The sequence below is a fragment of the Stylophora pistillata genome, chromosome 9, assembly GCF_964205215.1.
Source record: "Stylophora pistillata chromosome 9, jaStyPist1.2, whole genome shotgun sequence".
In the NCBI taxonomy this organism is placed as follows: domain Eukaryota; kingdom Metazoa; phylum Cnidaria; class Anthozoa; order Scleractinia; family Pocilloporidae; genus Stylophora; species Stylophora pistillata.
Window position 1 is genome coordinate 8,836,698 of NC_142527.1, and position 20,989 is coordinate 8,857,686.

At 38.7% G+C, this 20,989-nt stretch overlaps 3 protein-coding genes and 1 long non-coding RNA gene across 21 annotated transcripts; 3 read left to right on the forward strand and 1 right to left on the reverse strand.

Moving 5' to 3' along the window:
- Nucleotides 1-1,386: 1,386 nt before the first annotated feature.
- LOC148723094 (TNF receptor-associated factor 5-like) lies at nt 1,387-20,171 on the reverse strand. 18 transcript variants are annotated; one of them, XM_088733961.1, is made up of 7 exons: nt 19,793-19,863; nt 10,598-10,665; nt 8,577-8,655; nt 3,088-3,552; nt 2,791-2,971; nt 2,509-2,714; nt 1,387-2,248 (listed from the first exon to the last, which is right to left on the reverse strand). In XM_088733961.1, the coding sequence occupies exons 4-7, from the start codon at nt 3,540-3,542 to the stop codon at nt 2,071-2,073; spliced, it is 1,020 nt and encodes a 339-aa protein (XP_088590087.1). In that variant the 5' UTR covers nt 3,543-3,552; nt 8,577-8,655; nt 10,598-10,665; nt 19,793-19,863; the 3' UTR covers nt 1,387-2,070. The 18 variants fall into 18 exon arrangements, 7 of the variants coding, with proteins under 7 accessions (XP_088590087.1, XP_088590088.1, XP_088590084.1 ...); XM_088733962.1 differs by having other exon boundaries at nt 10,591-10,665; nt 19,793-19,838; XM_088733958.1 differs by lacking the exon at nt 19,793-19,863 and adding an exon at nt 10,770-10,843.
- Nucleotides 7,169-7,992, forward strand: LOC148723095 (uncharacterized). The gene is made up of 3 exons (XR_015991926.1): nt 7,169-7,304; nt 7,602-7,661; nt 7,775-7,992. It is a non-coding gene; the product is annotated as an uncharacterized LOC148723095 (long non-coding RNA).
- On the forward strand, nt 8,121-9,814 carry LOC148723096 (uncharacterized). Its single transcript, XM_088734398.1, has 5 exons — nt 8,121-8,166; nt 8,534-8,566; nt 8,850-8,894; nt 9,259-9,365; nt 9,623-9,814. Exons 1-5 carry the CDS (start codon nt 8,121-8,123, stop codon nt 9,812-9,814), a joined length of 423 nt encoding a protein of 140 aa, XP_088590524.1.
- Nucleotides 11,556-19,227, forward strand: LOC148723097 (uncharacterized). The gene is made up of 6 exons (XM_088733963.1): nt 11,556-11,771; nt 12,209-12,337; nt 12,444-12,569; nt 12,786-12,821; nt 16,896-16,953; nt 17,307-19,227. Exons 1-6 carry the CDS (start codon nt 11,556-11,558, stop codon nt 17,396-17,398), a joined length of 657 nt encoding a protein of 218 aa, XP_088590089.1. The 3' UTR covers nt 17,399-19,227.
- Nucleotides 20,172-20,989: the final 818 nt, after the last annotated feature.

Consider the following 20,989-nt stretch of genomic DNA (forward strand, 5'->3'; position numbering starts at 1 on the left):
GATTATTTTTCATCTTCTGTTATAATGGCGAAGTGTGTTTGCCGTTGTCACAACAGAAAACAGGACAGTTTGTAATTACAGTTATTACAACGATTACTAAAAATTTAGGTTTTGTTCATAAAAACGTTGGGTTGTTATGTACTTTCATTTAGGACGGAATATATTATTTGTATGTGGTGAAAATATTATCTGCGTTTGCATGTCCTATAACTCCCCTGTTCCCGCGCTTTTTTGATCTTACATTCTGCTGTTGCCTATCAAAAATGGACGCCCGTAATAAAAACGTTATTATTTAAACGCTGGTAAATTTACTAGTTGACGAAAGAAACAGACCTGACTTCGAACATACCTAAAGGGAAAACATACCCTATTGATAGGGGTAGGAAACGTCTTAACTGACTGACGTGACTGACAAACTGGCTACCATGAAAACTACCAAAGCTAGCTTTTTGTATTTCTAAAGGTAGAAAATTTACACGATCAAATCTGTTGAACTCACCGATCATTTTTTTTTCTTAATTAACGACAAGTTGTGAAGAAAAAAAGTGTTTGTTTCTTGAGTCACAACAATTGACGATACCCTCACGGCTCCCAAACAACAACAACGCTCAGTAAATTAAGGCATTTCTTGTAATATCAGCATGGATACGGAACGACTTAACTGACAAACCTGACTGGCAAACTGGCTACTGTAAAAAATTCGCGGCCCGTATATCTGACGGAAGAGAACTTATTTGTTCAAATCGGTTGATCTCACCGACCTTCTTTCCTAATTAAAAAAGATTTGTAAAGAAACAAAGTCATTGTTTATCGATTCACTGCAATTATCATTTATCCTACGGCCCTCAAAATACAATAACGCGCAATAGATTAAGGCGTTCTTTTGTAACATCCGTTTACAGGATTTTTCAACTCTGATACACTAATATGGGAAAGTAAACTGAGACTACCGAATGTGTACTTATATTCTGTCCAATGCTAGAGACGACACGCTTCGGAAGAAATAAAGGAGAAATCACAACAATAAGTCTTCCTTTGTGCTGCCCAGTAGTCTCCTTTGAGAAAAAAACTACTTTTAATTCATGTTATGCAAGGCAAGGTTTTTATTTTTTCGCTTTTTTTTTTTATTATAGCCATATCGTTTCTCCCCCACCCTAGCATCAGCACTGCACTGATGAGGCCCAGAAGGCCGAAACGGTACTGTCTGCAGTTAGTTATATATATTGTTTTATTTTGTTTTTTAACAAATTCAAATTCGTGTCAGACTGGGGTGGTGCGAGGCTACGTGTCGGCTTTTATTCGGTGTGGGATGCCTTTCATTCTGTTACCAAACCGGTTACAGCGTTTGCGACAATGGGACCAGGGTAGTCAGAGAACAAGGAAAAATGAATTTATCAAATTATTTATTATCACGTGAAACACAGTGCAGCAAACGAACAAATCTAGCTTACTCATACTGAACAGAGGTAAATTGACAATTCTGTTTCCCATTTATCTTGAAAAAAAAAAAACAATTTGACTAAAAAACCTAACCTTTTTTTATATCGCCTAAAAAAGATTTACTATCAGAGCACCACTCTCTACATTTGTCCTCGTAGCCATCTTTCCTTCCATAACGTCATTATCGAGAACATTTTTCTTCAAGTGTACTTCTGTTTCCCACAGGCATTTTTCCAAATGTACACAACTTAACTAAACTGGTGGCTGACTGGAAAACTCAAGTTATTTAGCTTCCAGACTCTCTATTTTCTAAATTCGTCACTTGTTACTAACCCTAAAAAACAACAAAGTTTTGACATCAAAACAACTGTGTCAAGTGATCTTTTCCAATTAGTAATGTTACAGATAAGAGCTAAGAGAGGTATTACATACAGCGAAAATAGCGGAAGATCTCCATGAAGAAGCACTTAAACTTTTTTCCATTCAAAGTTATTTCTTAAATTTCATTGTTAGTTTGTTCTATGCTTATCACATCGCCTACGATCCTTTTTGTTCTAGTGCATAAACGACTTCCATTTTTTGCGTTATCATTTGCGACCTTGTTAACTCTCCTAGTTAATAAATGGAAATCTACTTGTCTTCTTTTAAAAGATAATATGTCAAGACAAACTTGACAATCATAACGTCTTCTCGGTCCACGTGATCCAGTTCACAGAGCGGGATATTTGCTGCTACTCCCCCCTCTCTTATCTCCCTCGCTGAGAAAGGGAAAACCTTCTCCTCGCGGGAATCAGGCATCAGTACTATTCTGTTGACATGAAGCATAAAGTCATTACTGTGGAGAATCATGATAAGGTTTATTTTATTTTTGACAGTTTTCAGGTTCGGAGACATGGTTTTAGATTTCCTCACTCCTATATGGAAAATTAACGATATTGATAGTTGTCGTAAAATACGTCACCTATATGCAAGTACTTTGGCTTATCAGCAACGATCATTTATCCTCTGCACAGCGTTCCAGATTCAAGAGTGAGAATCTATCCTTTATGATAAAGATGAGTCCCTCACCTCGTTCCTACTACCACTGCCGTAAATGCGGACACCAGCTCCAAGGAGAGTCCCGCAAATCGCAGATGCGCCCTCCACCGGTTCCCATTCCAGCACCTGTAGTCAGTGCTGAATAGGTGCGGTCCCTTGACGTCACTCCATTTCTCTCCCTTCCAGCGGAAGGAGAACACTCCTCTTTCTTCCAAAATCCATTTTGGTTTGGCTCTCTGAAATGAAACCGAATGTTCAGTTCATGTTAATATGATATCTTTTCTCATTATTTTTAAAATTCAAGCATCTCACATGGAAATGCATCAGGCCCCGCAGACGCTGGACCTCTCCTTCCTGCAGAACACTGTGGGTTGTGGCTGCATTTTTCGAGTGCTGTGACATGTTCTTCTGTTTTATTATAGCAGTGCAGCCAGTCACCGCACAGCGAACCGCTCTTTCTGGGCACTCGCTTAAATGCAGTGTTAAGTGGAGTCTGCAAAAGAATCAAAATTAGGGGGAGCTGGCTGGCTAGTGCAACTTTTGGATATTTTATTGGCCTTAAATAGTCATTTTACTATTGATTTCTTAATTAAACAGATAATATCTTACCGTGGAAGGCTTGTTCCGCAGCTTAGAGGGCATAGTACTCTCTTATTAGAGCAAAGGGAAGCGGTATGCTCCTCGAAGGATTCCCTTGTTATTTTTCTACCGCATTCCTGGCAAGGGAGCTTGTGCTTTGCACACTGCGCAGTGTGTGCTGCCATCCTCTCCCTTGCCACCATCTCTCCACACCCATCATTGGCACACGGCATCGGAAACTTTCCACATGTTTGTAAGTGCTGCTCGTGCTCGTGAAATTTTCCTGTCCATAGACAGCCGCTCTTATTGCACTTGACATCAAAATTTCCCAGGATGTCGTCGAGTGCGATATTGACGTGAAGGGTACCTGTTCCTATCGGTGCTTTACAAAGTGGGCATTTTGGGAAAGTCTCAATGCCCATGAGAGTCGCAAGGCAGTGTCGACAGCCTGTATGCCCACATGCCAGAGTCACAGGTTTAACCATTGTCGATAGGCTTCAAATTAACAGACAATAAAGAGAGTTTAGTACACACTATTGCAAAACTAGTGTTGACAAGTCAAGTAATTCCCTTCAAAAATACCCCTGCTAGCAAGGAATTCAGTTCGAAAAGTTGTCGAAGGAAAGTGGAATTTAATCATGGAGTAATGATTCCTTACTCAGAGTTACAACAAACGCAGAACATAAATCTTAATGTTTTAAGGCTTCATAGTTTACTTCTGTTCCTAGACACATTGCTATCATTTCGTCTAATTGGTCAAATTCCTGTTGAGGGAGCAACATTTCTCTCATCTTAGAAAGACAACTGGTGAAGTATAAACCATTTCAGCTCGATCACAGAAGTAAGCAAGTTTGCATTAATGATTTTCATTGCCTTGATATTTAAACATCCCGTCCTTTTGCCTGAAGATTATTACAATTTCGCTCATGATCTCTTTTTCCCAGAAAATGCGAATATAGTTCCGCAGTTAAAAAGAACTTCTGCCCTCTGAATGCCCTGAATGCTGTCGGTTGTTCTCCTTAAATGTCATGTTTAGCCTTTGTATTTTGAATTCGCAATTTTTTTCTCAAAGAAGCTGCGTGGTATTGTTTGCTTTAATGCTGATTTTTAAGTGCGACTTCAAACCGGAAATCCAAAAATAAAGAGCCACGAAAATTTTTATTCTCGTCAGGCATAAGGGGGTCTAATTTCTTATCTGTTTTGAAATGTTCAACTCGACACCGAGCTTGGTTTGAAAACCAGCGCATTTTGAAGTTCAGAGTTATGGTGGTTGCTTGACATACAGCTCCACGTTGTTGAAAAGTATAGACTTATCTGTTATAAAAAGTTCTTTTGTACATTTTTTTGGGTTCAGTTGAGATAATCAGAGGGCTAGATAGCCAAATTTAAATTCAGACTTTTTGCACTATTTTCCGGCCGCAATTTTAGTGAACCAAAGATACACCCACCACAATTGCGACTCCATACTAGGCTCTTTAAATTTGCGCAAAACATTTCGACGAATATCTCAAGTTTAGAAAACAGAGACCTAAAAATTAGAGAGTTATTTCTTAACCTATCTCCTATAACATTGAAATTTCTTAACGAATGCACTGAAGATCTATCTGTCGATGCGTGACAGCGAAAACAAGCAGTTGCTGACAGATAAAAATCATCGCAATAATAAGAAAACAAAAAAAGACTTACCATACAGAACAGTTAAATAGCGCGCGGGGAGGAGAAGTAAACTCAAAATGCTCATGAGACATAGCGAATCTGGCAATGAATAAGGCAGCGGAGTGATCTAGTCCAAGCGAGATCTGCTTTTAATTTGTTGAAATTACCAAGATTAACTGATAAGTAAACGATATATATCACCTTGTGGACCTCAATGGGAAATGTGTATTCCCTGGACAATTTGACACGTATTCATCAATAACAATTGATACTGATCTGGTAGCAATCGATCCGCGAAGTGACAGTTACCCATGCATGGTCTCAAGTTCCTGTTCAAACAATAAAGTTTCCATTCTGCGTGTACGGGTGTCTATGTGTGCACACCACTTCCTAGAAAAGGGTCACTTGCCCGTTTGATGTAATTAAAGAACAATTGGACGATTAAAAAATTGCGTTTGGTGCATTTGCGGAAAACGATCCCAAAATTGTTTAACTATCAATGTAAGTGTCCCGTAGCGACAGGCCTAGGTGACATGGGTGTGCCGTGAAACAAAAGCCTTTAATTAAGACATAAATCATATACACGTCGGTCAGTTTCATTTTCGGCGTGGTTTCGCGTCATCGAAGGACATCGATTAGTGTAGCAAGCACTTAAGTCTTTTAGATTAAGCCTTCAACTCTACGAGATGAACCGCAGTAAGCGCGCTTTCCAAAGAACTGTTGTCTTTCTGGATAAACGGCACAGAAGCGTGCCAAACAAGACTGAGCTGGGCAGGCTCACTACCGCCAAGCGGATTTCTGATTTATCATTTACAAAGAACGACAGCTCTTCCCAAATCGGAGAATTACTGGTGAGAGCATTTCCTCCCCTTACAGGAAAAGACCTTAGCAGGTAAGTGCTGCTCCCTACATAATCTGTATCGTAGGCTAGAAAAATGGTTCCAGGGAAAAGAATGAGAAGTACCGTAATAAAATAAGCGAAATGCCGAAAAGAGGCGAGATTGGATGTAAACGTGAATGAAAGAAAACTAAGGTTGCTGTAATATATATTCCTTTAGATGTCTTGCAATTACTAATAACATTGAGAATTTCTCGCCAAGTGAGAGGATTTATTGCATTTAAAATTGGTTACAAGGCAACACTTCGAACAACTTGCCAGTTTGCAATCATTTGTGACGTGATAAAAAAATGAAATGAAATGTTGGCCAATTTTATTAAGAACATCTTAGATGATAATCTTCCTTGTACCAGTGCACATTGAATTATTTAAACTTACAATACTCTTTTTCATGTGACATACTGTGCAATCTTTCTCTTATTGCTACAATCTAAAGCAAATACCACTAAAACAAATGTCACAGTGCATGCGAAATTAATGTATGTACCTTGCAGAAATAAACCCAGAGTTAAATTCAATTCAACAGAAAAATTAGTGTGGGTAACTACAATCACCTTTCTGTCATTACTTTATTACACTAGCTTGGAAATAATAACATCGTATGCGAGAGGGCATGCAATGAGGACAGTGGCAACTGGCCTTCAAAGTGGCGTGCAGCTCATGAACCACTTTGGTGGAAGTAGAAAGAAAAAGATCTTTATATTTTTACCAAGTCAAGGTCTGTGTATATTTGAAATGTTACTTATGTCAACCAAACCTTACATCTGCACAATGTGTTTAAGTTGTTATCGTCAAATGGAGCATAATTATGTCTTGGGCAATCTTTCTGTCATAATTTTAATTCAATTTAGCTTTCTATGAACTTATATTTATTGCTCAATACTTTATTTACATAATATCTAAGTAAGGTGTCTTTCCCTGCAGCCTTGCAACTTCTAGCACAAATTAATAGGAAAATAACAAACCTCCAGTACTACACAGAACTTTCAGAAGAAATTGGTCATTTGTTACCTCATCACCCTAGGAATAGTGATGTGCATGACTACTGCAATTTTCCAAATATTAATAGAGTAGCAGAGGCTGGCTTTATCAAAATGCATACCTTAACATGAAACAATTCAAAGGTTGATGGCCTTTATGTCATAATTGTTTCCACAAACACTTGCAACAGTCTTCTAAAAGCCCATTTCCAGTCAAATTTATAAAAAATTTATAGATTATAGACATTTGATCACCACATGTGCATGCATAACCTGTTCTCTCACCACAGCTCTGTCATCTTCCACTTCATCAACAGCATCCACTTCCACATCTTCATTGTCCACAGTCAGTTTACCACCCACATCTGGAGCCTCTTCAACACCTTCAGCATCTCCAACCCTTGTACCACCAACATCTACAGCCACTTCTACATCTTCTTCATCAACAGTCAATTTACCACCAACATCTACAGCTACTTCAACATCTCCACCATCTGCAGTCACTTTACCACCAACATCTACAGCTACTTCAACATCTCCATCATCCACAGTCACTTTACCATCCACATATCTATCCACTGCCGCCTTAACATCTACATCATCACAGGCCACTTTACTGTCCCCATCTTCAAGCAGCCTTGTATCTACACTGCCACTTGCACAACCCTCCACATCCACTCCACTGGATCTGATGCCTTTGCCAGTTGATGGAGGTAACTGGAAAAAAGTTTTGTCAATATTTGAAATTAATTAAGCTTTTCAGATCCTTCACAAAAATTTGAAAATATCAGTAATTACAAGTCTGAGTTGAAAGGTATCTGCTTATACTACCAACAGCTTGGAGTTTGTCTTTCCCTTTGTAATTCAATTTACTGACTAGTTATGTTATTTTCAGTGGGTACATCTCATCCTGCCAATTGAAAGTGCCTAGATGAAAATCGAAGAAGTATGACAAGTTCTAATTTAATTCTGAATTTTAAGTGTAATCTAAATTGCTTTTGACATCATAGCTTCTACGCGACGATATCTCACAGCAATGGCAACTGCCAGTGCAAGAGGACTGACATCAGGTATAACTGCACGTTTGTCTTATTTTTTTTATTCGCTTTCTGCATTGGTGTTCTAAATGTGTATATGGGTGTGTATAGGATGATTACAATTTAAGTCTAATGTTACTCAACAGATGAGATCTCAGACTTGTCAGATGAGTCCGATTCAAACCAAGGCGGTGAGTTGGTGCAATTACAGTTTCAATTGATCTTAATAAAGATACCCAATAAATTCAATAGGAGAACACTTAATCACTTCGCCCCTTGCAGGCTCGTAACACTTTCAGAAGAAGCTGTTATTAAGCTTTCTTCTGATGTACAGCTTGCAAGGATTTATGTGAAACTACTCTGAATACAAGTATTTTCCTGAACAACACCTCTGAAAGTGAAAAGTAACCTTTAGTTAATTTAAAGACCTTTCACAATTCTGCCATAGACCTGATCTTGATGTCTGCACCTTTTCCTCTGTTAGGCCACAATATGGGACCATCCATCGTATCATCTGACTCAGAAGATGACACTAATGGTGAGTAAAAGGATGTTCAAGTAAGTTAAAACTATAGACTTCTGAAGCATTATGTTATGTAGTTACCCACAGATACAGGTATTCGTTCCAGTTCCAGTTCCAGTTAGACATATATAAATTTATTGGAAAAAACCCTACCAATCTGAGTCACACATCACTCAAGAAAGGATATAGACAAATATGGTATTAAGTGCTTCAATGGACTCATAAATAATGGACTTACATAGGGATAACTACATATGAAAATTGGTGATTAGTCTGTATTATCCTACACTGAGGTAAAGGAAGTAATGATTTGTGGGATTATCATCTTTTACATCAAAGTACTTCCTATCTTTTATTTATTTCTTTATTTTTTTTTTTGCAGAAGTGATAGTTTACTCAGAAGAGGCTAGACTCTGTAAGCTCACCTTGATGTCTTACTGAAATAAATGGAAATCAATTTCCATTAATGCCTGTACCATGCTAACTTCCTTTTTTCCCATGCATCTGCTCAGAGAAAGATTACAAGAACCATTTTTAACAAAGCCAATGCATCTGTGTGTCTGTACTTTGGGAGATCACATCCTTGCAAGCATAATGCCCCAATCATTTAGTTTAATAAGTATATAAACTATCATCTACATTATTCTTTATCAATGAACAAGTATACCTGTATTAATTATATTATTTTGTCTCTCTAGATGGCTATGTCACTGATGATCATTCGATATCAGGAGTGATAACAGGTATATTTGCAATGAGTTTACCTCAGATAGTGCATTAAACAACAAACTGAGCACCAAAAGCACAGGTACACACAATGTCTAATCCAACTGAATACATTCATACACATTTACTACAATCACTCTCCTCATGGATATTATATATACAAGGCTAAAAGATTATGGAAAAATTATTAAAATGTTTAAACCAAACGTTTTCAGCTGTTTGCCATCATCAGATGGCATCATCAGATGGCAAACAGCCGAAAACATTTGATTTAAACATTTTAATAATTTTTTTTTTACAATTTTTTATCCTGGTATATAAAATATCCTTTATTAAGTGAACATCATGGAAACTCTCCTCATAATTCCCCATTTCTTATAGGTGAAGCTGTTCATAGCAGGACCAATGAGGTGCTGCAATGCTTTAATCTTTTAGAGGAAAGAGGGCAAAGCACAGCCATTTCATTTCTTATCCACTCTTTTGAAGAGGTAATTAGCTTGTTTAGCAGTATGTAGAAAAAGCCCACATAGGATGAGATCATCACTCATATCCTACCCTTTGATCGGCAGGGAAAAAGAAACTAATTTGCAGGTTTAAAAAAAAAACCAGGAGCTACAAACAAGTCTGTCAAATAGAACCGGTTTTTTCTTTTGACCACCAACTGTGGGAAAATAGCTGTGAACAATTCAAATAGTACAGTCATGTTCATGAACATATCTTACTGTACTGTTTCTTTTTATCTTAGTTCACATGGCAAGGATCAGAGGATGGTCGCATAATGGTGGCTGTGCTTTTGCCCTTCAGCTGTCCTCTTGTTAGCAAGAGAAGACTGGTTAGGTTAGTTCACTCAGCATTTGCTTTTATTTTTTTATTGATTTTTCTCTGCCTAATCTGTCTCCACATTTTGTTTAACTCAAGTGTATTTGATATTTATTAACCTTCTCTGTATTTACTTTTTCAAGCATACTCCACACTGTGGCAAACAGCCCAGATATTTACTTCTGGATTGCAAAGGACAGCAGCCATGAAGCCCAGAAAGGTAGCTAAACCTAATCTTTGGTTAGGAATGCAAAAGCAAATACACCTAAGTATTAATTTTAATCAGCTTTTTTTTTTCTAGCATTAAAGTAATAATTATAATTATCATAGTTATCATGACTGTTGTTATTTTTGATATTAACATGAATATTAGGGTGATTTTGTGGATGTTATTATTAGCACAAGAGTGATTGTACTTTTCATTGCAGTCAGAGTAAAATATGGTATTTCACAAAGCCCTGGCATTGTGGTATTTGTTCTGGCCCCTTGCCATAGCAGAAACATGCCACAGTGCGTGGAAATCTTTGAGGGTAAGCATGATAATTTTGAAATTCGAAATCTATTTTGTGGTAATGTGAATGACACCTTTCATTTTTAAAAGTGTATCATTTGTCATTAAGGTAGTGACTGGGGTAGAATAATTTGCAAGCTCTTCTCTTTGCTTCACCAGTACTCTGATTATCCATAGATTGTTTATGATACCCCCCCCTGCAAAAAAACCCAACAAACAAAAAGGGACATGTACATGTCCCAAAAACATATTTTTTTCTAACTTCCATGTTCAACAAACACAAAATTTCCTCTGAAGGAATCTCTGCAAGGTCTTTAATAATCATCCCTACAACAAGAATAGCTTCAATCTACTAATCTTTTTAACACTAACATGTTTTGTACCTTGTACCTTACAAGAAGCAAACTTGGATCGTGTGGGCCTTCAAGATTCCATTGGCAGAGCACAGGCTCTATGTTCTGCAATGAGGGATGAATGGTATGGAATGCAAACTTTCAGCTATTTATGTATTCAAAATTAAAAAGATTATAAAATCTAAAACATGAGAATGAAAGGTACTGACATGTACAGGTTCTTCTCTCAACAGGAAAAAGTTGGATGACTGGCGGAAACAAAGAAAAAGTCAAGAGCTACAGTACCAGGTACACAAGACCCCCCCAGTTTTGAATTCAATTCAAAAGAATACACTTACAAAATCACATTATTTTAATTTTACTCCCTGTTATATCCATTAGAAAACTTTAAATGTAAAAACAGGCATTACAGTCCAGCCCCAGTAATAACACCAACACTGCTAGCAGCTCCCAGGGAACCAGCTCCAACAATACTGTAAACAATCAGAAATGTACTCCCATTAGTTATCTCAAAGGACTTAATTGTAACACCTATTATACCCCTCAGAACAATTTATTTTTTTAAACAGGCATTACAGTCCAGCCCCAGCAGTAACACCAACACTACCAGTAGCTCCCAGGGAACCAGCTCTAACAATATTGTCAACAATCAAGATAAAACCTCTGTAAGTTATCATCTGCTTTCTCTCTACTCTTAAGTTTAAGTATATGTAAGCGTTGGAAAAAGGAAGAATGAAATGTACTCACATCAGTGATCTCAAAGGAAACACTTACCAAATTGTGCTATTTTAATTTTACTCCCTAACATACCCACTAGAATACTTTAACTTTTAAAACAGGCAATACAGTCCAGCCCCAGCAGTAACACCTACACTGCCAGCAGCTCCCAGGGAACCAGCTCTAACAATATTGTCAAAAATCAAGATAAAACCTCTGTAAGTTATCATCTGCTTTCTCTTTACTCTTAAGTTTAAGTACATGTAAGGTTTGGAAAAATGAAGAATGAAATGTACTCACATCAGTCGTCACAAAGGAAACACTTACCAAATAGTGCTATTTTAATTTTACTCCCTAACATACCCATTAGAACACTTCAATTTTTAAAACAGGCAATACAGTCCAGTCCTAGCAGTAACACTAACACTGCTAGCAGCTCTCAAGGAACCTGCTCCAACAATACAATAACTGTAAACAGTCAGAATAAAACCTCTGTAAGTTATCATCTGCTTTCTCTCTGATCTTAAGTTCTGATACATGTAAGGTTTGGAAAAATTAAGAATGAAATGTACTCCCATAAGTCATCTACACTAATTAATAATCTAATGTCATGGTATGTAAAGAGTATACAGTGATTTTCCATTTCAATATACCTATGCAGGCATGTTTGTTTTATAATAATTGTGTGCACCATGTCCAGCATTCTCTCTAATCTTAAGTTTAGGTCCACAAGAGGTTTGAACAAATTAAGAATGAAGTGTACTCTGATTATTTAACTCAACTAATTCATAATCTAAAGTTGTGTCAAGTGTATACAGTGATTTTCCATTTAAATATACCTACCCATGTATGTTTATTTTATAATTGTGTACACTGTGATATGCCTTATCTGTCATAATAATATCCGTCATAATAATGTTTGTCTTTATAGAAAATAAGGGCTCTACGCAGGGCGAGGATGACAGCACCACCAACTAATGGTGGTGGAACAACCATTTTCATCCGTATTGGCAATGGAAAAAAGTTTTCCAGGGCCTTTGAAAAGAATGCCTTTTTCCAGGTAAGAATATAATGTAATATATACTACATGATACAAAGTCATGATGATGTTGGTGATAGTAAGTGATGTATGTTTTCTTTTTTGATGATATGAAAACAATAAATAGGAAGTCTATGACTGGATTGGTTCGCTCGTTGAAGTACCACTCCACTTCACGCTACAGAGAAGAAGGGAAGTGGTGAGGCACTCTGATTGTCTACAAGGGGACGAAGTCCTGGACCTTTTAGAGAGGGTATGTTTCAATCAGAACCCACTTTAGTTTTTTCATTGTCTTGAAATAACGCATTCCCATTCGATCCACATTTAGTTCTGAAAATGAATTAACTCTTAATTCTCTAAAATCATTAAATACCAAAGAACAGCATGGGCTAGGGTAGCATAATAAGTTATTTTAAGTGTGACCTTTCATCATAATGGTCTAATTTTAAATTCTTTATCAAATTTTCAGAATACTGAGGAGATGACTACCTCGGAGCTGTCACTGGTAGGTGCAAAAGTCATTTACTAGAAAATAGGGGTTTCATTCTCAATTTCAGATAGAATGTCAAGTTTGTATTAAATGATGATCGAACTCTGTTTTTATTTGGAACTGCACTTATATTAGCATATTAACATCGATCTGGTATCCTTAGATTATTTCCCTTCATAAATGCCCCAGGTGACTTGTAAGCCAGGACTCCTATGACATGACATTTCTAGATTATTCCCCTTCATAATCCCCCCAGGGCTGCCGTTGACCAGCTCTCCGTGAGCCGTGTCCGGTTACGACCTGGTATCCTTAGATCATACCCCTTGGTAATCCCCCCAGGGCCGCCGTTGACCAGCTCTCCGTGAGCCGTGTCCGGTTGCGACCTGGTGTCCTTAGATCATAACCCTTCGTAATCCCCCCAGGACCGCCGTTGACCAGCTCTCCGTGAGCCGTGTCCGGTTGCGACCTGGTATCCTTAGATCATACCCCTTGGTAATCCCCCCAGGGCCGCCGTTGACCAGCTCTCCGTGAGCCGTGTCCGGTTACGACCTGGTATCCTTAGATCATACCCCTTCGTAATCCCCCTAGGGCCGCCATTGACCAGCTCTCCGTGAGCCGTGTCCGGTTGCGACCTGGTATCCTTAGATCATACCCCTTGGTAATCCCCCCAGGGCCGCCGTTGACCAGCTCTCCGTGAGCCGTGTCCGGTTGCGACCTGGTGTCCTTAGATCATAACCCTTCGTAATCCCCCCAGGACCGCCGTTGACCAGCTCTCCGTGAGCCGTGTCCGGTTGCGACCTGGTATCCTTAGATCATACCCCTTGGTAATCCCCCCAGGGCCGCCGTTGACCAGCTCTCCGTGAGCCGTGTCCGGTTGCGACCTGGTGTCCTTAGATCATAACCCTTCGTAATCCCCCCAGGACCGCCGTTGACCAGCTCTCCGTGAGCCGTGTCCGGTTGCGACCTGGTATCCTTAGACTATACCCCTTGGTAACCCCCCCCAGGGCTGCCGTTGACCAGCTCTCAGTGAGCCGTGTCCGGTTACGACCTGGTATCCTTAGATCATATCCCTTGGTAATCCCCCCAGGGCCGCCGTTGACCAGCTCTCCGTGAGCCGTGTCCGGTTGCGACCTGGTATCCTTAGATCATACCCCTTGGTAATCCCCCAGGGCCGCCGTTGACCAGCTCTCCGTGAGCCGTGTCCGGTTACGACCTGGTATCCTTAGATCATACCCCTTGGTAATCCCCCCAGGGCCGCCGTTGACCAGCTCTCCGTGAGCCGTGTCCGGTTACGACCTGGTATCCTTAGATCATATCCCTTGGTAATCCCCCCAGGGCCGCCGTTGACCAGCTCTCCGTGAGCCGTGTCCGGTTGCGACCTGGTATCCTTAGATCATACCCCTTCGTAATCCCCCCAGGGCCGCCGTTGACCAGCTCTCCGTGAGCCGCGTCCGGTTACGACCTGGTATCCTTAGATCATACCCCTTGGTAATCTCCCCAGGGCTGCCGTTGACCAGCTCTCTGTGAGCCGTGTCCGGTTGTGACCTGGTATCCTTAGATCATACCCCTTCGTGATCCCTCCAGGGCCACTGTTGACCAGCTATTCCTTAGCTGTGTCCAATGCGACCTGGTATCCTTTAATTATTCTCCCTCCATAACCCTTCCCCCCCCCCCCCCCCATCCAGCTGAAGCTACTTTGACCAGGCTCTTCCTATCTATTTTTAAATTATTCTTTTATTTTATAATTCAGCCAGACAGTAAGCACTGTGCATTGTGAGGTATTCCCTTACTCTTCTCCTCACCCCAAAATCACTGTTATGAAGTGTCCCCTAACCTTAACTCTAACCTGATGTTTTTAATTTGTGGCTAATGATAACCCTTAACAGGATACTTCATGATAAGTGTCATTCTTTGCCATGATCATTCCTTAAAAATAAATTTATAGATATATATATACTTTTTTCTGATGACTCCCCCCCGGCCATGTACTTTATAGTGCACTATACTATTTTCATTTCTTGTTATTATAATGATGGTCATAGCTCATTCTACAGATGTTCAATCGAAAAGCCATCTAGGTTTGTTAATTATGACATTTCTTCCCTGTTTTCCATGATTAAAAGTGTTAAGAATGAAATGATTTATGACTCAATTTCTTATGGTCTTCCTTTTGAAACTTCCTGGGTGTGTTGCTGTTGGCCTTTCAACTTGTTCTCTAGTTATTGATAAAAGCAAGAAGGACATCATTTGTAGAGTTATCTTCCTCTCCAGAGTTGATGGAATCATTGTCGTTCTCATTGTTACCACTTGCATGGCTTTCACTTTGCTCTACTTAACTTTAGCTAAGTTGGGGTTTTCACTGTCTTGCAAGGATTGCCTACAAGTTAGATCTCTTTCTTTCAGTGGTGTTTGCAGCATTACTGAACCACAGCCTTCAGGATTCAGTTGGAAAAGTCAATACCTTGCAAAACATCCACTGTGTAGTTCTTAATGCTGTTGATATATTAGTCAAAGGCCATGGTGCTTGAGGCACTTTATCCTCTCTTGCGAAAAAAGTTGTTTACATTCTTCAAACCAATCTTTCCCAGAATAATCAGGAAGAGTCTTTCCTGTGTTTTTGTGGTGGTTTCTTTTTTGTTATCCTTTGCCTGCTCTCCTCTTTTCTTCTTATCGAGCTGCATCACCTTGATATGCTGGAGGTTATCAACCACACATGTTGCCTTCACGATCCCTTGCTTTTCTAGTAACATTGGCTTACCCTGAAGCAAGGAGAACAATTTGCTGACTTCTAGCAGAGCAGATGCAGTGTGTCGAGCTCAAGATGTTAAATGCAACACAAGATGAAGACACTTGGAGAGAGAAGCGAAAGTTAGGGAGGCATATTCAAGATGTCTGCAAAGACACCATGTCCCTAAAAGAGTGTAGACGTTGAGAGTGTTTTGCTAGCTGTTTGGCAAAGATGCAGCATACATGACACAGCTCTTGTGAAGATACCATTTCACTTATGCCTAGAAAGCAGAACTACCAAAAACCTCAATCAAGAAGTCAGAGATCAAGTCAAGATACGACATACCTCACACAGCTCTTGCAAAGCCACCACTTTAGTAATGCCACGAGAGTAGAACTACCATGAAACTCAAGCTAGAAGTCAGAGATTAAGCGTACTGCTTCATGTATCCTGAAGAGTATGGCATGGATGAGAAGTACAAAAGCGACTCTCGCAGATGCATGGTGACAAGGAAGAGCTTGACAATGCTAAAGATGAGCGAAGAGATATTGCAGACGACTAACGCGATAAAATGTCTCTTAATAAGAGTACCCTGGTTTTGAAATCTGTTGTGATAGAAACAGTCATAATTATAAATGCAGAAGAATTATTAAGACAAATGCATGTAGTACATGTAGTGTTATCTAAATGGTATAAAATCCATGTAAAATCTATAATTGCTAAGATACTTTAAAAAGTGTTGGGATGAAAAGTCATGCAAATGTAGAGGAGATATAATTACATAAGCAGAATCATGTTTATACACTTTTTGTTTGTTTCTGAACATGTAGATGCATCTAAATAGTATGAAATCATGTAAATTCTACAATTAATAAGAATTACTTTGAAAATTTTTTGGATGGAAACACTCATATATATACTTCTTGTTTATTTTTGAACATTTAGATTTGTCGAAATAGTGTAAAATCATGTAACCTCTACAATTACTGAGACACTTTGGAAATTGTTGGAATGGAAACGGTCATGTATGAACTTTTTGTTTATTTTTGAAAATGTAGTTTTCATTTAAATACAAAACTATACAATTACTAACATATTTAGTGTGACCTCCCTCCTTCCAACATTTCATTCAGGGAGATGGTTCCCCCTTAAATCCATTATTTTTATATAAACTCACCTCCAACCCCACCCCTCCCCCCCTTCTCAACCCTAAGGGGTCCAAATTGTATGACAGTTTTCAGAAATGGGCCAGTGAATAATTTAAATTCTCTGGATAATACTTCCCAGCAGCACCTACACAAGGGTGGTATGCCACTCATGGGATGAGTGGCATATCACCCTCTCCCTTTGTTTCATTGCAGGTGTCATTCAAGGGAAACTACCCCTCAGACGAAGAGGAACTCTCAGAGACAATGAAAGGTAAACAAAATAGTAAATAGAATAAGCATGACCAATGTTAACACCACCAACTTCATATTTATATTCAAAACTCTTCTTTATCAAACTTGCCTGTGCAGTGTTTGTGCCATGGTGAAGCACAGTGAGGCACCTGTTTCTTCCAGTAAATGAACAAAATAAATTATAATGGTTGTGAATTTGATTGGGGGGTACATCCCAAAATATCTCCAACAAGCCCCTTAGCTTGTTATTTTTATCATCAGTTGATGGTATGTAAACATGAACAACCCTCATTTTTGCCTTTATTCTAGTGAGCACATTACAACATTCAACTAATCTCTCACTTTTCCCTCTATGTTACATGGAAACAAAAGATGGAGCCAGGCAGGTTAAAAAAAAGAGAAAGGAAAAAAGATCTCACAAGGATCGAAAGGGAAAGAGAAAGAGGGAAGATCCCAAACACTAAAAATAAATTGTGCTACATCCCTCATGATCAGTAATACCAGTAAACTTGATCATACCAAGACAAAGGCAGATCCCAAATTACTACTAAATTCATTTCATGTGTACCTCACCTAACCATAAGTATACAAGTGCAAATGATATTCTATTACAATATTAGGGTTTTTTCTTGTTTACAATACTGGTTATGTGTAAAGGAACACAACTTTTTTCTTCAACTTTTCCTTTCAAGTAGTAAATAGAAATAGATAACATGTACAGTGGAAGCTCGATTTAATGAAGTGCCAAGGGACTGGGGAAATTGCTTACTTATATGGAGGGTTCGTTATAATTATAGAGGTTCTACAGCATTCCTATTACTGTAACTTTAGCCAGGCTGGAACTGAAGTATCAGTTCATTATACCAACAACTTCGTTGTATAGAGGTTCATTAAATCGAGGTTCCACTGTCCCAATAACTTAAAATCTCCTACTTAAACCTTTAAAGGGACTTGGATCTAATTTCTCCATACAATATCATCCTTCAATCACACACAAGGCCATGAAGGTTTGAGGAAATGATCATTAACTGGAGAAGCTCTTGATAAATAAACAAACTCTCCTTGTCAGCACCTTAGGAAATGTGTAGAGAACAGTATGGAGAATGTGCATACTAATGCTAGAGTGTAGAGGGTTGATACAAGTCATACCAAAGTTGAATGAACACAACATGTTAAGGCTACAATACAACAATGACTGCATTCATTCAGAAAGTGTACTGTTAACCCTTTAAACCCTAATATCAGGAGGGGATATTCTCAATACCTGTCTTAATACATTTCCAAAGTGTTAACAACAAAAATTAGTTTTAACAATCTAGAGTGTGTTTAGTTGGTGATGACATTTCCTTCATTTTTGTGACCTGAATGTGTAATTCAGGGGTGACATTGTAAGGAGAAGTTAGATGCTAGTCACTCATAGGAGTCAAAGGATTAATCATAGCCTTAGCTTTTTAAGATAGTGATTCCCTATAAAGTTGTGTTCATTCAGTTCAGTGAAGATCCACTATACCATGCCTCTGTTATAATTAGGCCGTATGTTCATTGAGTCCAGAATCTTAATAATAAGGCTGTAAGGATTTCTGCTAACACATTGACTAAAGGATCATCTCCATTTCTTCCAAAGAAAAAAAAAGTACTTAAGATTAAGAGGTTGTCTCCCTTATTTCCACTCGGTCAGTTTTGTGTCAAAAATAATTTTGCCTGATTTATAGGGGCCAGAATATGCTTAAGTTTGCCATTTCAAATAATTATATTGAGAGGGTAATTCAAACTTTCTTTGCAAACTAGAAAGGTTTTTAAGCAATCTGATATGAATTTTGTAGCTGAACTATGCAAATCAAATATTTAGCAATGTTACAAATATGCCTATAATTCAATTTTCAAGATCTTGCAAAAGTCCCTAAATAATTATGGCCCCCAATGCAGTCAGAAAACTATTTCGAATCAAACCAGATCTAATTTAGTTCTTTCCTAAGTATAATATTTCTGTTGAAAGAGTTTCAGGCGAAATTGACTGAGTGGAAATAAAAGAGAAAGCCTCTTAAGCCCTATAGATCAAATTTCGGATGCCTCAGAATCCCTTGTTAGTTGTCAGTGTAGATGGGCTGGATGTAACCAAGGTTACATTTAATAGTAAGACAACTCAACATTTTTCCACTAGCTAAGGCCAAAGGAACATCCAGTGAGAGACAAAAATCCTCATATTTACAAGCACTTAAGTAATTTTCTAAGCTGCAAGCCTAAATATTCAGCCGGGTTATTTTATTATTTTTTCTCTTATTGTGAATGAGAGTTTGAAAAACATAGTTAAGTAGCCATATCACTGTGCTCAGAAGTGTTACCTCCAGGTCGAGGTTTTCGAGACACAAGTTTGCTTTAAAAGGCTGCTACTTTTGGCTACTTAAGTAAAAAGGAAAGGAATTGCGTTGCAAGGTGATGGAATGGTTTAAAAAATCTCGCTATAAACCATAGGTTGCTTTATTTGAGTTTAAAAAAGTGTACATAATTTTATAGTGAACGTAAAGATGAGACCTTTAATTTCTTCTATCGAAATCAAGTGAAGAACTTAAGTGAAAATAAGGGATACAAGTATTCCCCTGCGTACTTCACCATCAAATTTTTAAGTTTTACAATAAAATAAGGATTACTAAAGTTCTTGTCTGTGTTAAGTCCCATTCGAGCGAAGTTTTAATCAAGTGTAGATTAAAGTGTATCCTTCTTTACCCGAAATGACTACACCTGACCCGGGGTTTTCATGCTTTGAGAAAACTTCAGTTTCCAATATATTTGCTCCCACTTCTTTTATACCTTCCCTTTGAATTCTATCGCTGAAACTTAAAAACGTACGAAGTACTCACCCAATGATCAAGGTTCTTGCAAAGACACCACTACCCGCCATCGTCCTCCTCAATCAGTGTTTGACTCGTTCCCAGTCTTTCTCGTTATTACTCTAACCGCGCTCGACAAAAATTCGAGCTCCATTAGTTATCGAGCTCGATTAGTTATCGAGCTCGATAAGTTATCGAGCTCGATAAGTTATCGAGCTCGATAAGTTATCGAGCTCGATAAGTTATGGAGCTCGATTAGCAATCGTACTCGATTAGTAATCGAGCTCGACTTGTAGTTATCGAGCTCGATTATAAAACGTGGTTTGCTCATCGAGCAGGAATGGTAATCGAGTACGGCAAATGCATATCGAGCTCGGTTGCCCAGGAACAAAATGTGATCCATTAACAACTCGAAATAATCGGCTTTAGTCAAGGGTAGCGACTGAGAATAGTCCTTTTTACAGTTGTGGGCTTGGTGGCCAAGCCTTTGAACAGAAGTGAGGCTTAGGGTGACCTTTTATGATAGAGATGTTGCTGCTTTTCAAATGCAAATTACTTTATCATCATGCTAACTACATACAGGTCTCTATCACAACAGGGTCACCCTTAGCCTCACTCCTGTTCAAAGGCTTGGCCTCCAAACCCACAACTGTAAAAAGGACCATTCACCAAACGTGGTGTATCACTATGTAGGGCTTTAATTTATTCGCTTCCAATAAAATGGTTTATAAACAATTATAGAATAAATGGATGAAATATGTGTTGAATATGGAAAAGGTAAACATAGTTTTCAGTTCAATGCGAAGGTTAACAAGGACAACTTTCATACCTGTATATCTCACTGGAAGGCTTCGTTTTGGCAATTCTGTCGGCTTTGTAGGGTTTGGCAAGCCGTCCTCGCGGGAAATTTTTGCCTGCTAAATTTTCTTTAATATTTCACTTTCCAGCAGTTTGCGAAAGGCTGGTACATTTTCCTTCTGAATTTTGACATTCAACTACAAGACAGTCCACCATAGTTCAACTATTAGAAAAAGTTCTCACAAACGTCAAACAGGTCAACTAGGACAAAGCGTCGGACAAAGTTTGACTGCTGTACGTCCTAACTGACGTCATATCCAAGAAGGCGTGTTTCTAACCGCGAAAGTTGTAAATAACGGTAACTTCAAAGCGCTCCTGTGGCTTATGCAAGGCAAGCTGGACAAAATGGTGGTTATTCTCAAATTCATG

What these genes read in the sequence shown, in the direction of transcription:
- LOC148723094 (XM_088733955.1), bottom strand. Translation starts at nt 6,929, where the DNA reads ATGAAGATGTGGAAGTGGATGCTGTTGATGAAGTGGAAGATGACAGAG. An exon ending in TGGAAGATGACAGAGCTGTG is followed by an intron (nt 3,553 to 6,876) that starts GTGAGAGAACAG and finishes GTTAATTTGAAG; the next exon opens with CCTATCGACAATGGTTAAAC. An exon ending in GGGGCCTGATGCATTTCCAT is followed by an intron (nt 2,715 to 2,790) that starts GTGAGATGCTTG and finishes GTTTCATTTCAG; the next exon opens with AGAGCCAAACCAAAATGGAT.
- LOC148723096 (XM_088734398.1), top strand. Translation starts at nt 8,121, where the DNA reads ATGGGACCATCCATCGTATCATCTGACTCAGAAGATGACACTAATG. An exon ending in CTCAGAAGAGGCTAGACTCT is followed by an intron (nt 8,567 to 8,849) that starts GTAAGCTCACCT and finishes TTGTCTCTCTAG; the next exon opens with ATGGCTATGTCACTGATGAT. An exon ending in GATATCAGGAGTGATAACAG is followed by an intron (nt 8,895 to 9,258) that starts GTATATTTGCAA and finishes CATTTCTTATAG; the next exon opens with GTGAAGCTGTTCATAGCAGG.
- LOC148723097 (XM_088733963.1), top strand. Translation starts at nt 11,556, where the DNA reads ATGAAGAATGAAATGTACTCACATCAGTCGTCACAAAGGAAACACTTA. An exon ending in ACAGTCAGAATAAAACCTCT is followed by an intron (nt 11,772 to 12,208) that starts GTAAGTTATCAT and finishes TTGTCTTTATAG; the next exon opens with AAAATAAGGGCTCTACGCAG. An exon ending in CTACCTCGGAGCTGTCACTG is followed by an intron (nt 12,822 to 16,895) that starts GTAGGTGCAAAA and finishes GTTTCATTGCAG; the next exon opens with GTGTCATTCAAGGGAAACTA.